General features: G+C 39.3%; 1 protein-coding gene across 4 annotated transcripts in view; it reads right to left on the bottom strand.

Moving 5' to 3' along the window:
* Positions 1-3638: 3638 nt before the first annotated feature.
* The window catches only part of CLSTN1 (calsyntenin 1), a 33878-nt gene continuing 18639 nt past the window's right edge, over positions 3639-18877 (bottom strand). For 2 of the 4 annotated variants that reach the window (XM_088536121.1, XM_088536122.1), the window contains 14 exons: positions 18296-18445; positions 18008-18193; positions 16718-16966; positions 15362-15483; positions 14521-14683; positions 12312-12362; positions 10372-10529; positions 9548-9696; positions 9088-9314; positions 8519-8689; positions 7931-8076; positions 6287-6422; positions 5389-5573; positions 3639-4711 (listed from right to left, as the gene is read on the bottom strand). In XM_088536121.1, the coding sequence (XP_088392247.1) occupies positions 4517-4711; positions 5389-5573; positions 6287-6422; positions 7931-8076; positions 8519-8689; positions 9088-9314; positions 9548-9696; positions 10372-10529; positions 12312-12362; positions 14521-14683; positions 15362-15483; positions 16718-16966; positions 18008-18193; positions 18296-18445 (2288 nt within the window). In that variant the 3' untranslated portion in view covers positions 3639-4516. The remainder of the gene's footprint in view (positions 4712-5388; positions 5574-6286; positions 6423-7930; positions 8077-8518; positions 8690-9087; positions 9315-9547; positions 9697-10371; positions 10530-12311; positions 12363-14520; positions 14684-15361; positions 15484-16717; positions 16967-18007; positions 18194-18295; positions 18446-18877) is intronic. The other 2 variants (XM_088536123.1, XM_088536124.1) reach the window with 1 other exon arrangement.

Below are 18877 nucleotides of genomic sequence, written 5' to 3'. Positions count from 1 at the left end.
GACTTCTACGTCCTTAGCTAGGTAGAGCAGCTCTCTTTTTCCACTCACAGGAAAAGGCAATACTGGCATTCCATACACTGGTCCTGAGCTGGCGAGATGTATGCGGGATCGAATGATGGACTGCTCCAGCATGAGTAACTTTAGCTTTCATACCCATTTTTTTTCAAGAAAACAAAAACAAAAAATTCCTACAAAAAAATCCTACCAAAAAAATGCAGGTTTAGGACACAAACTGAATTGTTCACTAAATGTAGGGCTCATCCGTGTCATGGGAAATGTTTGATAGTATTTTTGCATTCAGCACTAAAGTGCAAGTCATTCCTGACTTTCAGGTCTTTTTAATACTTTAAATAACCCTATATTTGGAGCGGGGGGAACAACTGCCCAATATACTTCCCCTTCCGCCTCCCCCCCGCCTTTTTTTTTTTTTTTTTTTTTGAAAGAGAGAGAGGAGAGTCCAATTTGGCATTTCTTTCTAAAACTAGCGCTGATACAACCTACAGTTTTGTATGTAAGTGTAAACCAGGTTGCCTCTTGTAGCAGCACCTGATCCTGGAAAAAGCAGTTATCCAAAAGTAAACTCATTCCCACCTTACGAGAGCCCTTTCTGGGCCTTTCCGGGGACACGGGGCGCGAGCGGGGGCAGGCGGTGCCCTGGGAGCCGACCCACCTCCCGGCGTGCGGCCGCGGGGCAGGGATCCCGCTCGGACTCTCAATAGGAGAGACAAAAATGGAGAGAAGCCCAAAACTGTCTCAGAGCTGGTGTCGAAGGAGTGTAATGAATGCAGCAGCTTAGATCCCTCTGCCCACTAATCAGGGAATGAGAAAACAGGACTGCCCCCATTGGAATAACCACAGCAGGGAGACGCTCGGAGCCTCCTCGCCCTCCTCCTTTCAGGTTGGCAGCCCTGACTTTGCTTGCAGAGGTGCTGATGGCTGCACAACTTTGCTCTATTGTACAGAATGATAAATATTGCTATTTCCGCCCTTATTCAACTGATTCATGGAGCAGAAAAGTATTCAAAAACTGTCAGGCCACATGCAAGTTGCACTGAAACTCAAAGCACCACAATCTAATCAGTGGTTTGTGCATCCTCATGAGAAGGAAGACACGCACCACAGCTCTATAAACACAAATGCAGTTCTCTTACCACAAACAAAGAAATCCAGGGTGCTGTCTCTGTGCTGCAGCAAGGCCCTCGTACCCGATGGTCTCCTCAGCCACTGCCAGCTCCTGCTCTGCAGCCTCACGGCCGTTCGGACCTTCGGCCGCTGCTGGGACAGCGTTTCCAGGAACTCGGCCCCAGTTTAGTTTTATGGACGCACAAAGCAGCACTGGCTCGTGTCGGCTGTCCTTATTTTTTTAAAGTGCAATAAACAAAATCATATCACCCTAAATTGCAAGAATTGAACAATTCCAAAGGTGTTCCTCAATCCAGCACGGATTGCAGAAGGGTTGCTCGTTTCTGGAAAGCTAACTTACCTGCAAAAAGTAAGAACATCAGTGGGTGAACTTGCTCCTTGTAAACCCCTGGAAGGGCAGCTGTATCTTGAAAACAAGTCCGAAGGTTTTATCAGGTCAGCAAAGATCCTTTCTCTCCAAAATTACAAAGCGGTATCTCATCTGATGGTCTCTAACAAGCTGAATTGTAACAAAGATTGCAACTTAAATCACTTCAAAAATATTAATTTTATTGTAAATAACTACCCTCCCCCTGATGTTATAAATATGCTCAAAGTGATACCTTTTACTATTTCTATTTATTTAGAGATGTTTTTGTGATTTTTTTTAAACTCTGTACAAACCGATTGTGCTTATTCTGTTGCCTTTGGGGAAAAAAAAAAAGTATTTTTTTAAGTCAGGCCATGTTCTGTATGAAAAGAATGTTTACATGTTTCAGTTGCTTGAAGTACATGTTTTGTAAGTCTAAAAATAAAAATGATTGATAAATTATACACACACGCTGTCAGAGTCTTTCTATGCTTTAAATCAGTCAACAAATCTCCCCTTCCAAAAAGGGCACAGCAGTAGCCCTGCCACCAGCAGGGAAAAACTAACACACAGTAGGTGCAACTCGGTTCAACTCTATTGCACTCAATGAGAAATAAATGCAAACAGGCTTTAGAACCAGAAATTTATTGTAGCTTATAGACTTTCCAAACTGACCTGTTACCAATATACACATCTGAAAAGTTATACCCACAGTGGCTACAAACTGCATCAGGACGTTTACAACCTTTCAGTATAACCATTAAGTCATGATCAGTTTTTGTCTAAAATACAGCAGCTACAGTGACAGTATATGGAAGGATAATCTTCTACACATTAACACAGGACAACTGTCAGACATAAGTTAAAAGTTCCCCAGTTTACTTAAAACTAGCAGTTATATTACCACGGAAGTAGTCAAAACCATTTCCCCATTTTAGAAATCTAAAATTTTACATTAAAAAAAAAAAGTAAGCTAGTTGTGTGGGTTTACTCCCCTGCTTCCAGATCCATCTATTATAGTAAAAGGCACTCCACAGAGTCAAGTTTTATCCCAGATAAAACCCACCACTCAATCCCATTACACACATCAGGAGCCAGATGTGCACTAGGTAAGAATAGGTCTGCTGCGAAAATCAAATGAAAACTTTGGAAACACTCGGATCAATTTCCCCTTTTATCTCTCTGAATTGTGACCCTCTGCTCCCGCCGCTCCGCGGGCAGGTTCACCCAGCACAGCATTTCCTCGACGAGCACCTCTGTCCTGGGCACCTGGGCGGCCACGCACCACGTAACAACTAGGACTTGGCTTACCGTGCTGAGGAGCGAACGAGTCCTAGTTCCTGTCGCACGTTAAAGGAGTTACTCTTTAATCCACCTCCAAATAGTAAAAAAAAAAAACAAACAGAAGTAATCAGATATTCACAATGCTCTGCATAACCAAATAAAGTTAAATGAGTAAGACCTGCCTTACGAAAAATCTTCACCGGGGGGATCGTAACTTACTTTTCGTACCTTTCTGCCATTTCTTTTTTAAAAAGTCCTTTGCGAGTCCAAGTTAGAAAGCTGATCATAAACACCCAGAATCAGCTGTCACTTGGAATAGCAACAACAATCACAACGGTCTGGTTGGATAGTTTGTGCTGTAGTTTCACCAGCAAGAAAACACAATTACTAAGTGAGTGTAAACAAAGGCTTAATACACCAACAGTCCCAGTTACTGTACAAGGAGCTACCAGGAACGAGCAGGAGTGTGGTCATTAGGAATGATATAAGCTATGTCCCTAACCCCCCTCTATCCCCACTCCCAAATAAAAAGAAAATCAAAACGCCAATAAAATAAAACACCGCCAATAAAATAAAACCCCTTATCCACGCAGACTGGCGGCCAAGGTGCGCAGGTTCACAGGTCTCAGGCTTCCCAGCATCAGTGACCACTGCTACAACCCGCTGAACAACCGCCTGCCAGCAACGCAAACAGACCATCCCTGTGCTACAGGCAGCCCCCTGTCACTAACAGGAGCTGTGGCAACACCCCACAGCAACAGCAGCCCCATCTCCCCACCATCCAAGTAGTGTTTTTCTCCCAATAACTTAAAAGTCCTTATACTAAAATTTAACTGGAAAATAAAACCCCCAAGTCAAAGCAAACTGTATCAGGCAGGGCAGTTGAGCCTCCACGGAGGTTCCTAAAAGCCTTTACAGTTTCTCAAGCTTCTCTGTTCCCTCTGCAAAAATAAAGGAGGGGAAGGAAAAAAAATCGGAGCAGGGCATGAGTGAACATGGCAGTCAAGGCCAAAGACACTATTATTGAAACATCTACACTAGGTAACTGTGCCCGTGCTCCTGCTGCAGTAGTATGAGACTCGTATTATTTCATGCTTCATGATTTTTTTTTTACTTTAGCATGTTTTAAACCCCAATTCCTGTTTTCACTACCACAAATGACATAATTACATAATTCCAATATATTTACAAAATATTAAAAAGTCTGTTAATCTTCTACATATTAACCTCATTCTGCCACTTTGCACATGCACTAATTTGGGAAAAAATAATAATAAAAAAAAATCAACAGGCTGAAATGAGTAACTTTACCCTTTGTCAACAAGCAATCTTTGCATCTTTCAGAAAGAGTAAAATGAACAAAGCCAAAGTTGTTTCACTGAGCAAAAAAAGACAGTTCAGAAATTCATGTGCAATGGCTACAAATCTGTAGAGTCACTTAGCTGAGATGACATGAAGAAAAAAGTGCAAGGTGATTCCTCACATAGCGTAAAAAAATCCAGTCACTGAGGCATGGCTGAGGGAAAAGAGGTGCTAACTACAATTCTAGGAACAGCATCAGGAACTAGCCAATACAACACAAACACTGGGATGTGTGTTGGTTGAATCTACTGGCCAGAATGACTTTTTTTTTCCTTTTTTTTTTTTTTTTTTGTACACCATGAATCCTTGGGGACAATGGAGTGGATTACAGTGGAGTCTTCTAGAGCCGAAACACAGAGACAAAGGGAACAGCTCGAATCAATAACTGAGGGTAGAGTCATCCCATTCCAGCTGTTGCTGTCTATTGACATTCTGTTGGTCCTCCTCCTGCTCTCCTTCCTCTTCCTCACTGCTTTCAGACTCTGCACTGGTGATATCATCTTCTTCTCCCTCTTCACTTTCTTCCTCCTCTTCCTCCTCCTCCTCTTCACTGCTGTGTTGATCCTCGTAAGTCTGTTAAGACAGAAATTACCTGTTGGTATCATTCTTGCCTAAATTGCTCTATTTTCTTTTGAATTTGGAGCTAAGATACTATATTGAGAAAAAGTTATTAGATTCCATACTGTTTCTTGATGTTCAGCACTAATTAGGCAAACAGTAAAAAAAAGTGGCTCTTTAAAACAGTTCTTTGGTTTTGTAACATTGCTACGAATCCTGTTGATCTAAACAAACAAAACTTTAAGCGTTCACCAGTACTTCAAAGAACATTGGAAAAGACTCTGCCAGTGAGAACACACAAAGAACATTAAGGTTTCATATCTTACTAATTCCTGATTTTCTAAAGATTTTTATATCAATCATGGCAGAAGGCAACATCATAAAAGAGTGTTAAAAATACTTTTTTTCTGACTTTGGAAGAAAAACTTACTTACATTAAGGTACCATGCAGTATGCTAAACACTAGTGTAAGGCACTGAGCCCTTAAACCTGACATGAGATTCGGGTGTTTCTCGACTGATTATGCACAACCCGTCTTGGGACTGGTCACTCTGGGGCATCCATTAACACCCAGTGTCAGTGTCTGCTCTCCTCATTCTGCGGCTGTTCCTGCTCTGCTCCCTTGCTGACAGTGAGACCCCCTCAAAGCTGAAGGGGGGAATTGGCTGGAAGTGCCGAGACATCAGCCTGACCTCCATAGGGTTCACAGTGATGGTCAGCGCAGAGTCATCCCAGTCCATCTCATTTTCCTTCCCAGTGTCCTGGTCACGCATTGTCCTCTGATGGGCGGCTCGGATTCGGAACACTCCCAGAATAATCATAAAAACCAGGAAACTGACACAAACTACAATCACCACCGTGGCTGTACTCGGAACAACTGCCGGAAGAAAATAAAAGGAATTTCTTAGATTATCCTCATAAATAACCCCTACACACTGCTGGTAACTGACCATTCCTATTACCTGTAAGAGGGAAAGGACATTATAGAAATACTGCACATGGGTAAACAGAGGCAGCAGAATGTATAAGGTCACTGCACAAGTCAGTGGGAGAACAAGAACTAAAATTTGGTTCCATACAGAATCAGTCCAAAAGACCACAATGTTTTCATCTGCTTTCAGCAGATTCTACTAAGTAAGCTCCTATCTAAAATTCCTGTTTTTTCCTCACATCCAAAACTCATGCCAAATTTGTGTTCTTAAAATAGAAAGAAATAGAACTTGTATTCTTAAAATACCACAATTCATGAAGGGAATAACACTGCAGTTCTTTTCTCATGCCATTCACACACAAAAAAAATGTCCTAGTTCCTCACAGTCTTTTATCTAGGTCTCAGAGTTCCCTCAGAGCAGTGTGCCTCACATCAATCCATGTACAGACTGGAGCGGGATCCTTCCTGTGGCCTGGGGAAGATATTTCACAGGTCTCCAGTCATCTGCTCCTCCCTGTTTGGGCAGCAGCAGAAAGAGACTGAGCAGCTGCTTAGATTAGTCTAACACACAGCTTTAGCCTCTGGGAGAAAAAAACCTCTTTGCAGAAATTGAAAGCAAGCAAAAAAGCATCTAAGCTTCAGTGACTGAGATTCCTTACCTGAAAATGGATGAGGGTTGGCTAAGTTGTGCCCAGAGAGATCTACGAATGTATGATGCACTGGATGAACAAACTGTGGTTGTGCAGCTATGTGGTTAGCATGTTCAACTGGGTTAGCTGTGTGGATAACATTCACCTGAGAACAAAAGGAAAATGTTCAACCCCAGAAATACACCACCAAAGAAACAGAGGAGATCTATTTCCCACAGTGAGCATCCAATTCTTGCTCAAAATAGCAATGGCTTGTCTCAGGGGCCCTAATTCTCTATTTCAACAATCATCTCAAGCAGTAGCTCCTCATATGTCACAGCTTCTTGCCAACACAACCCTCTAGCACTGCAGTTAACTGCACTCCTCAAACCCGTTTCTGTTAGCGTGCAAGTCTGTGTGCAAACAGCAGCATTGCAGGATAAAAGGATAAAGCCAGTCCATTATCAAATTTGGTATCATGCCATTTGGTATCATGCCATTCTGCCACAGGAATACACACAAAGATATATGCCATATTAACTACATTTTCTTCTTTTCCATCTTCTAATATTCTGCTGTGTATCTTCACCTAACAACAGTGAAGAAACTCAAATTAAAGGCAGAGGGCTAAGGGGCAGCTCCTTGGACACCTGCGACTCAGCGTTCCAGCAGCACATTCCATGTTTCCTTGCCAAAGGAGCAGAGCTAAATATACCCCTGCTGCGGGGGAACACCACGATACAGGGTACCTGACCAGCTGCACAACAGGAAGAGAGCGAGTTTAGCACACACAAGGAAAGCAATTGCAGTTCAATCCTTTGGCAAGATCCCGACTCAGGCACACAGAATTTCCTCAGGAAACAAACCATGTTGCTTAATGAAAAACCCCTCTGTTGTGCAGCACAAGCAGCTCCTTAGCTCTCCCAGCCCTCCATATCCAACCGATGATGGTAAATACAATTATTAACTTTACTTCAAATTTAAAATGCAGAAATTCTAACTCGCAGCTGAAGATAACAGATGCATGACAATTCCTTTCAAAATAGATAACTTCATGTTCGAGCAACTGGAATTGTAGCACCCTTTATTTCCTGCTACACTTTCATATCTTTGGTACAAGTGCACTGAGTAATAATTACCCTGTATTCTAATGCAGATGAAATATAATTTTAGACTCTCTGCTCTCTCTCATCCCACAGCAAACTTATAATTTACAGCATTCTTGCTAGCATTTAGTGTCAGTGCTTAAGCATCACATAGGCAAAAATAGTTAAGGGCCCAGTGAGTTCATTTACAGAATCCTAAAAGTCATACGTGAAGGTTACTCAACTCTCTGGTCAATGCAGCAACACACCTCGTAGTCCATTCGCAAGGATTTTTTTTTTTAATTTGTATGTTGTCTTTCTAATTCAACCTTCCACCCCACACACCTCAATTAACTATATCATTTCTGCTACGACATAGCAGTCTCATCTCTGTTTAGGAAGCTTCATTTAAAAATGAAATGTAGATTTAAGAACACATTAAAATACAAAACACAGTTTAAGATGTTCACTAATATTTACAGAAAAAAATCTAAAGCAATTATTAATCAATGTGTTGAAACAACAACTTCCATCTGTACTGCCACCCAGGCTCCAGTAACTCTCAGAGCCAACAGGCAAGGTCACATACCTCCACTTTAAATTCATTGCTGACATAGCGCCCGTTAAGTTCAGAACAGACTAATTTGAACTTTCTGTCAAAGAGAGAAACAGTGTGCCAATTTCTGTAGCGTATCAAATGCAGAACCTCCTCATAGCTGGCCATTGTATCAACCCCTGCAGAAAGAAAGAAACAAGTGAAACAGTTATTTTACAAAAGACTAGTGAGACACCCTATACTGCACAAACTTCCTGCCTTTCTTCTCGCAAGTTTCCTTGGCTGATTTTTTTCCTGGTGACTGGAAACTTAAACATTTGTTAAATTACACACGTACATACATGTGGCTTCATTGAAATTCTGTGTTTTAATCCTAGACCTAATTAAAATTAGTCTTTAAGGAATCACAGTTAGTCCTAGACCTAATTAAAATTGGTCTTTAAGGAATCACAGTTAGTCTTTAAGAATCACAGTTTTCCATAGAATGGTGGAAACACCTCTGAGCCTGAAGCTCTTGACAAAAAAAGCAGTATCTGTGGTAAGGTGCTACAAAACATCTACCAGGCAGGCAGTTCCCATTACCACCTTCCTAGGACAAGGCCAGAAGTAGTCACCCCTTACCTGTGATGATCATGCCAAGGTTGGAGCTACTCATCTCAATGCCCTTCTGCTGCAATCGTGTCATATCAACCTCCAAGCTTTCTTGTTCCTGATTTAGTTCCTCTCCTAGCACTGTCACCTCACATGTATCCAAGTTATGCATAATCTCTTCAGATACCAAAGACTCTTGTACTAAAGAGCAGAGAAAACGCCAGAGATGAGCAGAAACAAAGGGGAAGTAGACAAGAGCCCAGGAACAATAAAATTGCATATGCAAATACAACATTTTCTCTCAGAACACATACTGAGATCTGAGCCTGAAGCAGAGACCAGGTATGCAAGAAAATCATGATAAAAAAAAAAGATACAAACAAGGGATATTTACCCTAAGATAACTGCCAGAGCTTACTACCATTTATAGGAAAATCTTTCTAGGCCCATAAGATGCCCAACCCCTTCTCACCAGAGATAAAACCTTCCAGTGTCCTACTAGATTCCGCATCAATAGAGAAATCCATGTCTCTTTGGAGAAGGAAGATCCTTGAATGGAGTAAGAGTAGACAACAATCCTACCCTGACAAGGATATTACCTGTAGGATCCTCATCTCCATCCCCTTCTGGCTCCACCTCCCGTGTAATGGTACTTATTATGCGAAGCTCCGGGAAGAGGGAAACACCCTCCGAGCTCTCAAACTCGGAAGCAGAGCGGGCAAAGTGGTTGATGCCACTGAGACTGATTTTCGGTTCCTCTGGTTGCAAGACCATCACGTACCCCTCCACAGAAGGGATGGAGATGCATGCCTCTTCATTGAAACATCTGCAAGACACAGAGGCAGTTTTGCTCACTCCAAGAGTCTATTTGAAGGGGAGGCACAATTGTGCAGAGTAAGTGGTTATTACACAATTAAAACATGAGACATTTCAATCATTTGTGTAGCTATATTAAAATAGTGATGGTTACATACAGCGAGATCCAACCGATACACACATATATTTTTCCAAACTCCACTATCACAATTTAGAAATATAAATTTCAGTATTAGGACATACTTGACAACGCTGGTGATTTTAAGTCTCCGGATCCCAGGTGTTGGGAATTGGCGAGAATTCAAATAGGAAACGCGTTGCATGGCCTTGTCAACTCTGTCAATATCATCCCCCTCTAAGGTCAGTGTTGACTGACTAGGGTTCATATGGATCTGAAACAATAGGGGAGAGAAAGAATATCCAAAAGTAACATAACTGACTATTTAAAACTAAAAGTTCAGCACTGCTCAGCCTGGTGATTGCTGAGATAATCACATCTGTATTCAAAGTAATGAGGTCGCTATTTACTGGCCTGATAGTTAACTCCCCTGCTCACACCCCTATTCCAGTCAAATGTATTTAGTATTTTAATCTTCAAGAAAAAAAAATTAGGTGCTTATCACAGTGCTGACGTACAGATTCTACTAATAAGGAAGACAGACAGCTAATACATAAGAGCAAATCAGCTTTCTTCACACAACTTTACTATTAAAACAGACATGCAGGTCAAGGTCTTTCTATTAAGTCGCTTGTTAAGAAATTCTGCTTTTTATTAGACAACGTTTTACAGCTAGTAAAAAAGGCAGGCTTTGAAATAATAATAATAATAATAATCTCTTCAAGGCTTAAAGAAAACAGTTACTTTGACCCTCAAGTTTACTACACCATATGTATACTAGGAAGACTTGCTAGTTTTCATGGAATTTTTATATAAAATACCCCAAATAATATCCCAGATACATTTGCTTATTTTATGTGGAAAACCCCTACTAGTTATGCCAGCTGATCTTGTATCTGTTATCAGGAAAGCAGTATACATGTTTTCTTTTATTCATATGCAGTTTTACCTTTATGCCTTTGCCAACACCATCAGCACTCTGTAAATCCAGCCCCTCTTTGCAGGTATATAGGCAGTCTATCACCTTCTTGTTTTCCAGTTTACCAGAACGGATCATCAAGCCTGCCAGATTGCCTCGGAAAAACTGAGCCATGTGGAGTTCGCCACCTTCATAAAGGGAGGAGGGAAAAAGTCTTTTATAGGTATTCGCTACCTATACGTTTTTTTTTGAGAAAAAAAAAAAACACCTCTTGCAGTACCACAACATATATACATGCAAGTTAGTTTTTATCCATTCTGGATGTTAACCTTGGGATAACATTCAAGCACAAAGAAGGAATTGAACATTTCACCATGCACATGGCCATCAAGATGCAAAGGTGTGGCCATCTTCGACAGTGTAACTGAGGCAAATATTTCTGTAACAAATATTTCTTTTGCCCATACAGCGAGGTGGTGTTCTTAAGAAATAGAAGACAGAACCAGTGAGATGAACTATGCAACCTGAATCCTCATGTTGAGGGTAACATCTCCAACCTGCTTGCGAGTTCTCTATAAAGTCAGCAATATCCATCAGGATAGAAGACAGTGTCCATCCTCTATATGTTAGTTCTCTAAACCTAAACCAGTTATTTTAGGCTCTCTCTAGACTTGAAGGTGAGAAATCCACCTTACAAGGTGCTTTAGCTCAACCTGAAATGGATGTCCAAGACAGCAGAGCTTAAGTCCTCCCCTCTGAATTGACTGAAGTGAGTAGTTCAAATTCCTTTTTAGACCTCTGAGGTAGGTAGGACAAACCCCAACCCAATATGCATCCTAAGCACTCCTTAGGTTTAGGTGATGTGATATTTACCATCACCTTGCTAATTAATGGGACTCACTGAACACCACCCACAAATTCAAATTTCAAACTCCTCACTTCACTAGGTGTCCTGCTGCAGCAGTGGGGTTGGACTAGATGATCTCTAGAGCTCCCTTCCAACCTCAACCATTCTGCAATTCTGTGTGTGTTTCTATAAGTCAAGAGATTTTTAGAAGGATGTATAAGCCTGTGCAGAAGATTCTGAGGGATGCCCTTTATAATGCAATAGAAGTTTTCAGTAGTTATTTATCCTGTTAGAAATCATTCAATTTGCAGTTCAGATGTATACAGTTCCAATTTCTAGCCCTGAATTGTGTTACATCCTTGCCAGCTTCAAAGATGATGTATAACTAGAATCTCTTCTTACTCATTCTAGATCATTTTAGAAATTTTTGAACCCTACAGAAAGAATACATACTTTGAACATATTCATTTTAGACATATACAGTAATTTAAAATGCCTTGGCTTAAGCTTTAAAATCCACCAAATAATCCCTAAGGTTGTCTAAGAAAAAGAAAACCCTATAGCATCAACCAAAATGTATACCTGGGAGCCAAAGCTTTTATAACAATGCACTGTTATTAGAACCTTACACCAATTTCTGATCAAGTGAATATCTACTGTAAATTATAGGCCTGTCTTTGAGTTATATGTGAGCAACCTCATCAAACTTTAAAATTGGTTTTGCTTTGGGGAGCTGGACTGTCTGACCTCTAGATGTCCCTCACAATCTCCTCAATAATTCCATGATATAGGTGTATGACCTATACGACATTCATTTATGGTTCAACAAAACTGGATCCAAGAAACTGCAGCTAGTATTTTATATTAGCAACTTATTTTACACCACTTCACTGCAATCACAATGGCTGCAAATCTGTACATGGATGTGCATTTGAGTGCAACAGAAAAAAAATCAGTTGGTGAAGCACTGAAAATAAAAGCACAATGAAGAATCAAGCCTAGGAGCAGATTACGTGAAGGTCAATGGCCCAAATGCAATGCTTGCATTTCATGCTATGTGCGAGATGAAGCAACGCCTTGGCTTAAAAATGAAATAAAACAGTAGGGAAAAAACTCCAGCAACCTGCAGAGGTCTCGGGCACAGTTTCATTGTCATTTTCATTTCCTGTATATTCTGTAGGAAAGCAAGACAAAGAACAGACAATAGGGAAGGGACAAAGTAGTTAAGAATAGGCCAATTCTCTCTTATGTCATAGAAAAAAAGAAAAAAAAATACATAGCAATACGTCCCCCCAGAAAGTCTCCACCAGCTTCTCAGGGATTACAAGCTCTTTGAAACACTAACGGCTGCATTTGAGGGAAGAAGCACTACTGTATTGCTACAAGCACATAACAGCCATGACAAAACAACCCTGAGGAGTCCCCTATGCAAGCCGTAGCAAAAATGGTCACACTGGATAATATTTATGGATACCCAATCTCATAAAACCATGATTAACAGTGAGATGTAAATCTATCAGCTGGCATATTTATTATCTTCTCTTCCAACTAATGTAATCTCCTCTTCAACTACTAAAATGCAAAATACAATACAATCGAACCTATATCGGTAGATCTCTAAAAGGTATTAAATACTGATCAACAGGTGCCATTACTAATACAGATTTTAGATAGAATTAACAGCACCGTAAATATTAAGCAGTCAATCTATCAAATGGAAGCTTCTGAAGAAAAAAACATCAGCTTTTAATCTTTCTGGAGAAATGCTTTTAAAATATATATTTGAAATCATAGAACTTCTCCCTCCCTAGGGATGAACTGCATCTATAACTTAGGGCAGCTTGATTTATTAAAAATATTGGTAAGATATAGGCAATGGCCTTAAGCTTAAGCTAACTTCCCCCTGATGCACATATATTTTTGCCATGTTCTAATACTCTAAAACAGTAGCAGATAAAGTCATGCTGTCAGTGGAATTTCTCGCAAGTTCTCGTTGTTACATGTTGTCATAACGGTGCCAATGTCCATCACTGTAAGGAATTATTGTGCATGATAAAGGAAGCACAGGAATTTGTAAACTTTTGTCAGGACATGGCTTTTACAGAAGCTGTAACACAATCCATACACCTTGCTGTAATAGTTTCCCAGATGCAATTTCTTGAAAGTCAGCCACTACAGCTTATTTCTGACTTAGAATGGATAGCTTGAAAGTCACATACAGAATAATAGATCAACTATACAGAAAACATACTATAGAGAAAATTTAAAGGAAGGAACAGCAGAATGAATTTAGGGTTGAAATAGCATTAATACAGAAAGGTAGTGAACTCATCACAAATTGGTAATTTGGAAGGACAGAATATTTTGATAATTTAATGTTCATCCACATTTCAAAGCCTTAAATCTCAAAGAGAAAAGAGACACTGTAAGATAGAAGACTGCTAATTTGATGAAAATACCACAAAGCTTTTTATTTATCATTCACTTAAAAGCTACTTCTATGCATTACTGCAGACTGGGACTATATTCTGAACAACAATAGAACATGAGTGATTTAACATTGCTCTTTCTCTGACCAGAACGATCAGTTATTTACACCAGCAAAGACATAATTTAACCAGTGGGCAAAACATTCCAGTTCATGACTATGAACTAAGAGCTTTGTTACTGAGCTCCCTCGTTACCACCTCGAATGCTCAGTGTTCACATGGATCTTTCACCATTTTCTCAAGCTTTACAGAGCTGTCTTCCTAGTATTAGAGAGTACAAGCAGCTTTTACAGCTTTTACTTGCATAAAATTGTATTTTAAGCCATAGTGTGCATATTTTAATATAGATGCTTTCTATGTTTATTTTTATAAGCACAAATGGTGAAATACCCAAGAAACAGCATCACTTTTGCTTAGCTGAATCCTCTGTTGGGCATGCTTCCATTTATGAGAATACTTACTTTTTCTAAATTACACTTTTCCTATTTAGCCTACTTGAAATTAATGTTCTGCATACTAACTTATAGCATAAGATGTACTCTTATGTGTATTGTTAAAAATAAGCTGTCTATATTCCCATGGTTACCACAAAAATCACTTTGATGGAATGTTGTTTGGCGAGTAGCTTGGTATTTCATACACACCTGTGACCAACGAGCAAAAAAACACTCAAGAAAAAAACGACAAAGAGAAGAAATGTAATATTAGCTAGGAGCAAAAACATGCAAATGATTTAACAAGTTATCTTTCATCACACTAGAAAGATTAGCTATGCACTTATATGCTAACCACAAAGATCCCATTTTAAAAATTTATTAGAACTGTAAAACTGTATATATTTACCTTGCCAGCATGCTCCAACCACTAGCTGGGTTTCAATCTTTGAAGGGTGAAGTGGGTAATCTTCAGTCACTGGGAAAGGATCATATGAAACACCATCTACATAAAGTGTTACGGCTGGAAATTCAACATTGAGGACATAATGATGCCACTCCTTGTCACACACCTGAATAAAGAAAGTTTAAGTTCTCTTTTAATTGTTTAAAAATCTGCAATCAAATAAACATATGATACACATTTTGTGTATATATACATGCACACGTATATACAAATTATAAGCTCGTATAAATATGTTTTGTGTTTCACACATATGGAACACATCTGAAAGAAGCAAGGCAACTGTTAAACACGTTTACTCATTTAAAGACCATAAGTTGTTTCTTTTCTTCTATTGCCAATACAGGAAGTTGCATGTATATCTGCTCCTTTAATTTTTTAAGATCTAAATGATACCAGGTTACATTCAAATCAGCAAATGCATGTGTGTAACCACAGATCACATTTGGATACTATTATTATGCAACACTACTTGACAAATGATCCATCTTTGCTGAGAGAAACGAGCTACAGCAAAAAATGGCCATTTTCAATATAACAGAGCTCTCCATGACAGAATTATTCATGGTGCAAGCTGATTACAGTTCAATTCAAGACTACTAAGGATTTCTGGATATATCTCTGGCAATTTATCACAAAAAAAGTAAATACTGTTGCTTTCTATAAAACATGGCATCGTAAGTCTGGAGGTACAAAAATATTATTAATAAGTATATTATCAGAGAGTTTAGGCTTCTATGGTCCTTACTGTATTCTAACAAACTACCAACTGTTTTTCCAAACTTACTTGGTTTAGTTTCCAATGAAATTCAGCAGGTTTATATGTTTTTCCCTCTGAAGGATCTTGGCGAAATAGGAAAACAAGTCGGCAGTTGTGTAGATAGAGAGCATAGTGGTGCCGGTTCATATCTGCATGAGAGGTTTTAATTCATATTATTTTTTTCTGTAAAACTTAAGAACTGCACAAAATACACTTCTGGTGCTGTGAAATTCCCTAGGTAAATACACAGCTTAATAATAGGAAAAAACAAATGTAGAAGATCAGGTATGTGAAGAGGAATGGGAAATGTTCGCAGAAGTGGGTTGAACAAACATTCTTGAACAGCCTAAGCGTAATACTGATAACAGCGCGACCAACAGTCTCCAAATCCAAGCTGAACCCAGGACTAGGACTTAAGACTCAGAAAGTGAAATCTACTATCTTTTCTTTCCTCCAGTTCACTTCCATTAATTCAAAATTTGGGTTTTGAGTAACAGGAATTGGTGAGGGTAGGAAAAAGAGGTGGATATTTGTTCCTTTTCTGAGAACTAATGCATGAGAAATGATAGCCACGTCTCCCCTTTCAAAGAAATGCTTTTACAGTGTTATGGATAGTATTAAGTCCTCCTTACTTTTAAATCAAATCTAATTGAACTAAAGATGAGAGCTATTGTATTTTGTCTTTATTCAGCCCGGTTTCCTTTGAAAAAGCTAACTGTGTTTTAGCCAAAATATCTTTCTAATACATGGAGCAAAGCGACTTCTCCAGACGACAAAGACAAAAATTCTACTCCATCAGACAGTAATTATGGGAAGAGGGTAATCAGATTTTTTTTTATTATTATTATCAACACCATCTTCAGAATGAATTTTGAGGATGCTGATTGTGAATGCTGATTGTCTACAGCATTCACACAGACTGAAGCCACTCACAGGATAAGAAAAAATTTATCATTGGAGAGAAACTATTTCCTCCTAGGGAAAAAAATACCTAGTAGCAAAATCATTAAACCTGACGCATGACTTTAGGCAGTATCAAGAATAAGACTGTTTTTTCTGAGTTACACAATACAGATTGCATTACCAGATTGCATTTACTACAATGAAAAGAAATATATAACGTATATTGAAACAGAGTTAAAACAGCACGTCTGCCTAATGTGAACTAAACAATTAAAGGGCACATCTCTATATGTAAGCACAAAAAAGTGTCTTTTACAGCTCATTTCCTTTCACTTGCAAGAAAGTCCTAACCTAGAGAAAAGACTTAAGGTATCAGGCTGCTAGAATGTATTAAAAAAGTGTGTGTGGGGTGGGGGGCAGGACCAAGAACAACAATGTGTCTGTTCATATTTGATAATTGCTTATATTTGAATGACAAACCTGTCTTGTCTGAATTGCACAGGATTGTCTCTTTCTCTTTGGTTCCAGGCCCATGCCGCATCCATACTGAAATCATGAAGGGCTCTTTCAGATTGACTGTGACAACACCATCTGGAATCTTCACAGCTTGTGTTCCATTAAATTCAAAGACCTGGTCACTGTCATGCCCATTATCTGTAGGAAGTCCTATTGTCCAGTTAGCAGCATTACTTGGAGGAGGAAGTAGCTCAGCTGTTCCAGAAGAAGCACCTACAATAAAAATGCTCAAATTAAAAAGGCAGAAACTAAAATGATTACAGCTGGTTTCAAATCCTTTTTTTTTTTCTTCCCTTTTTAAAATTTTTCCCTACTATCTGCCAGGATTATGCCCTACCATCATGCATTAGGTAACCATACTTTTGAATATGTTGGCATTAGACACACCTAAGATGACAATGTCTTCCATAAATTAACCTCTTGATAGATAATTGAAAATATTTTGTTTATTGCTCTGCAGATGTAGAGCTTTGTTCTGCTTCCATCTGGGGAACCACTATATTAAAGGCACTTGTCTCTCAGGTCCATACTAGTCGTAAGGCCCATATCCATCCAGTTGAAGAGGGCTCCATAAGACTCTCATTCAGAACCCAAACATTCTCTCACAGATCACTAAGATATCATAGCCAGAAGTAATGACACACTGAGCAGTAGCTCAGCTTGCCGCTTTTTCCCCACTTTCAACTCTAAAATATGACTATCAAAGTGATATAACTGTGGGAATAACTTAGCAATTCCCCGAGGCCTCTAGGTCTGCACTAAATTCACACTTAACTTTAACTGAAGATGAAGATATTGCCCATCAGTGATGATTTGGACTGTAATCTCAGTTCCTCCATTTTGCCCTTCAGAAACATTTCTTTATCCCTTTAACTGCAACATACATGGATGTCAAGATGCCATTTAGACATAGCTTAAATTTATTTAAGTGATGTTTTCCCTCAAACACATTTTCTTGCATTTTTCATCTAATTTTTCACCACGGGTTTCTGACATCCCTCTCATCATTCATGCCTATGGAAAAAGAGAGGCTATGCTCGTCTGCATATGTAACACCCTTCTTCACTGCAGTTGAGAATTACCTTAAAACATTACTCTCAACTGATTTCATGCTTTATATTGTTTGATAGGCAAAAAGTTGGGCAAAAAATTATGCAAATGAAAATGGTGACCACCCACTGATTTGTGCTGTGATGTAATATGCTCCAAAAGATGAATAAGAGACATCACTTTATTCTAACAAAGCATTCTTACCACAGAGTTTGTGAATGGATTTCTCAGAGTAGGTATCTCTGTCACAGCCTTTACCAATATGGCTGGTTTCCAGCTCAACCGTTGCTTGAACGGAGGTTACTGGCTCATCACAGGTCTCCAAATGCATACCAGGGAACAGAGCTAGAGAACCAGTTCCAGGCTCATATTCTATTCTTTTGCTCCAACCTGCACATTTATCCAAAGGAAGAAAAAAATAATTAAAAATCTCTTGTGTTTAAGTAAGGAATTGACATCTGCTAAAAGGAGATGGTAAAAGATCCAACTAACCTTGCCAGCCAGGCTTACACGTAGGCTTAATGCTAATTTTAACCAACACATCCTCAGCAGCTCTCTTCTTCCCACAGTCATATGCAGTAACTGTCAGTTTATACTGATGCTCTTTCCCATAGTTTAATTTCTCTGTGTTTTTTATATAACCTGAAAAATACAGTGATAATCAACCACGAATATCTGTTAATTTCTCAAGCTCACTGCTGCATTAAATGCACAGAGGTATAATGTACGTATTTCATACATGTACTTTCATAAAGACCTGAATTAGCAAGTGCCTTCATTACTTGACTTTTGAATGCTAGGCACCAAACCCAGATTCTTTCAAAAATTGTAAATCCAGATGATTAGCCCAAATACACAGAACAGAGTCTTACCAGTCTCTACAAAATATGCTGTGTTACTGAAACTGCTCACAGGTGGCAAGCAGCAAATAATTTCTTTGACATGCTCAAGGGGTCTTCATCTTTCTTAAATTTTAATGATCCCTGAAAGTCTTCCATTAGCAGTATGGACCCTCCCTTCCCTGAATCAAACTAAAGCAGCTTCTTTGGGCCCCTGAAAATAGCCTATAGCTTT

This window comes from Tinamus guttatus, unplaced genomic scaffold (genome assembly GCF_059628265.1).
Source record: "Tinamus guttatus ecotype Peru unplaced genomic scaffold, ASM5962826v1 Tinamus_guttatus_pri_ptg000652l, whole genome shotgun sequence".
NCBI classification, from domain to species: domain Eukaryota; kingdom Metazoa; phylum Chordata; class Aves; order Tinamiformes; family Tinamidae; genus Tinamus; species Tinamus guttatus.
Note: the sequence above shows the minus strand (reverse complement) of the source record. Positions and strands in the feature narration are given on the sequence as shown.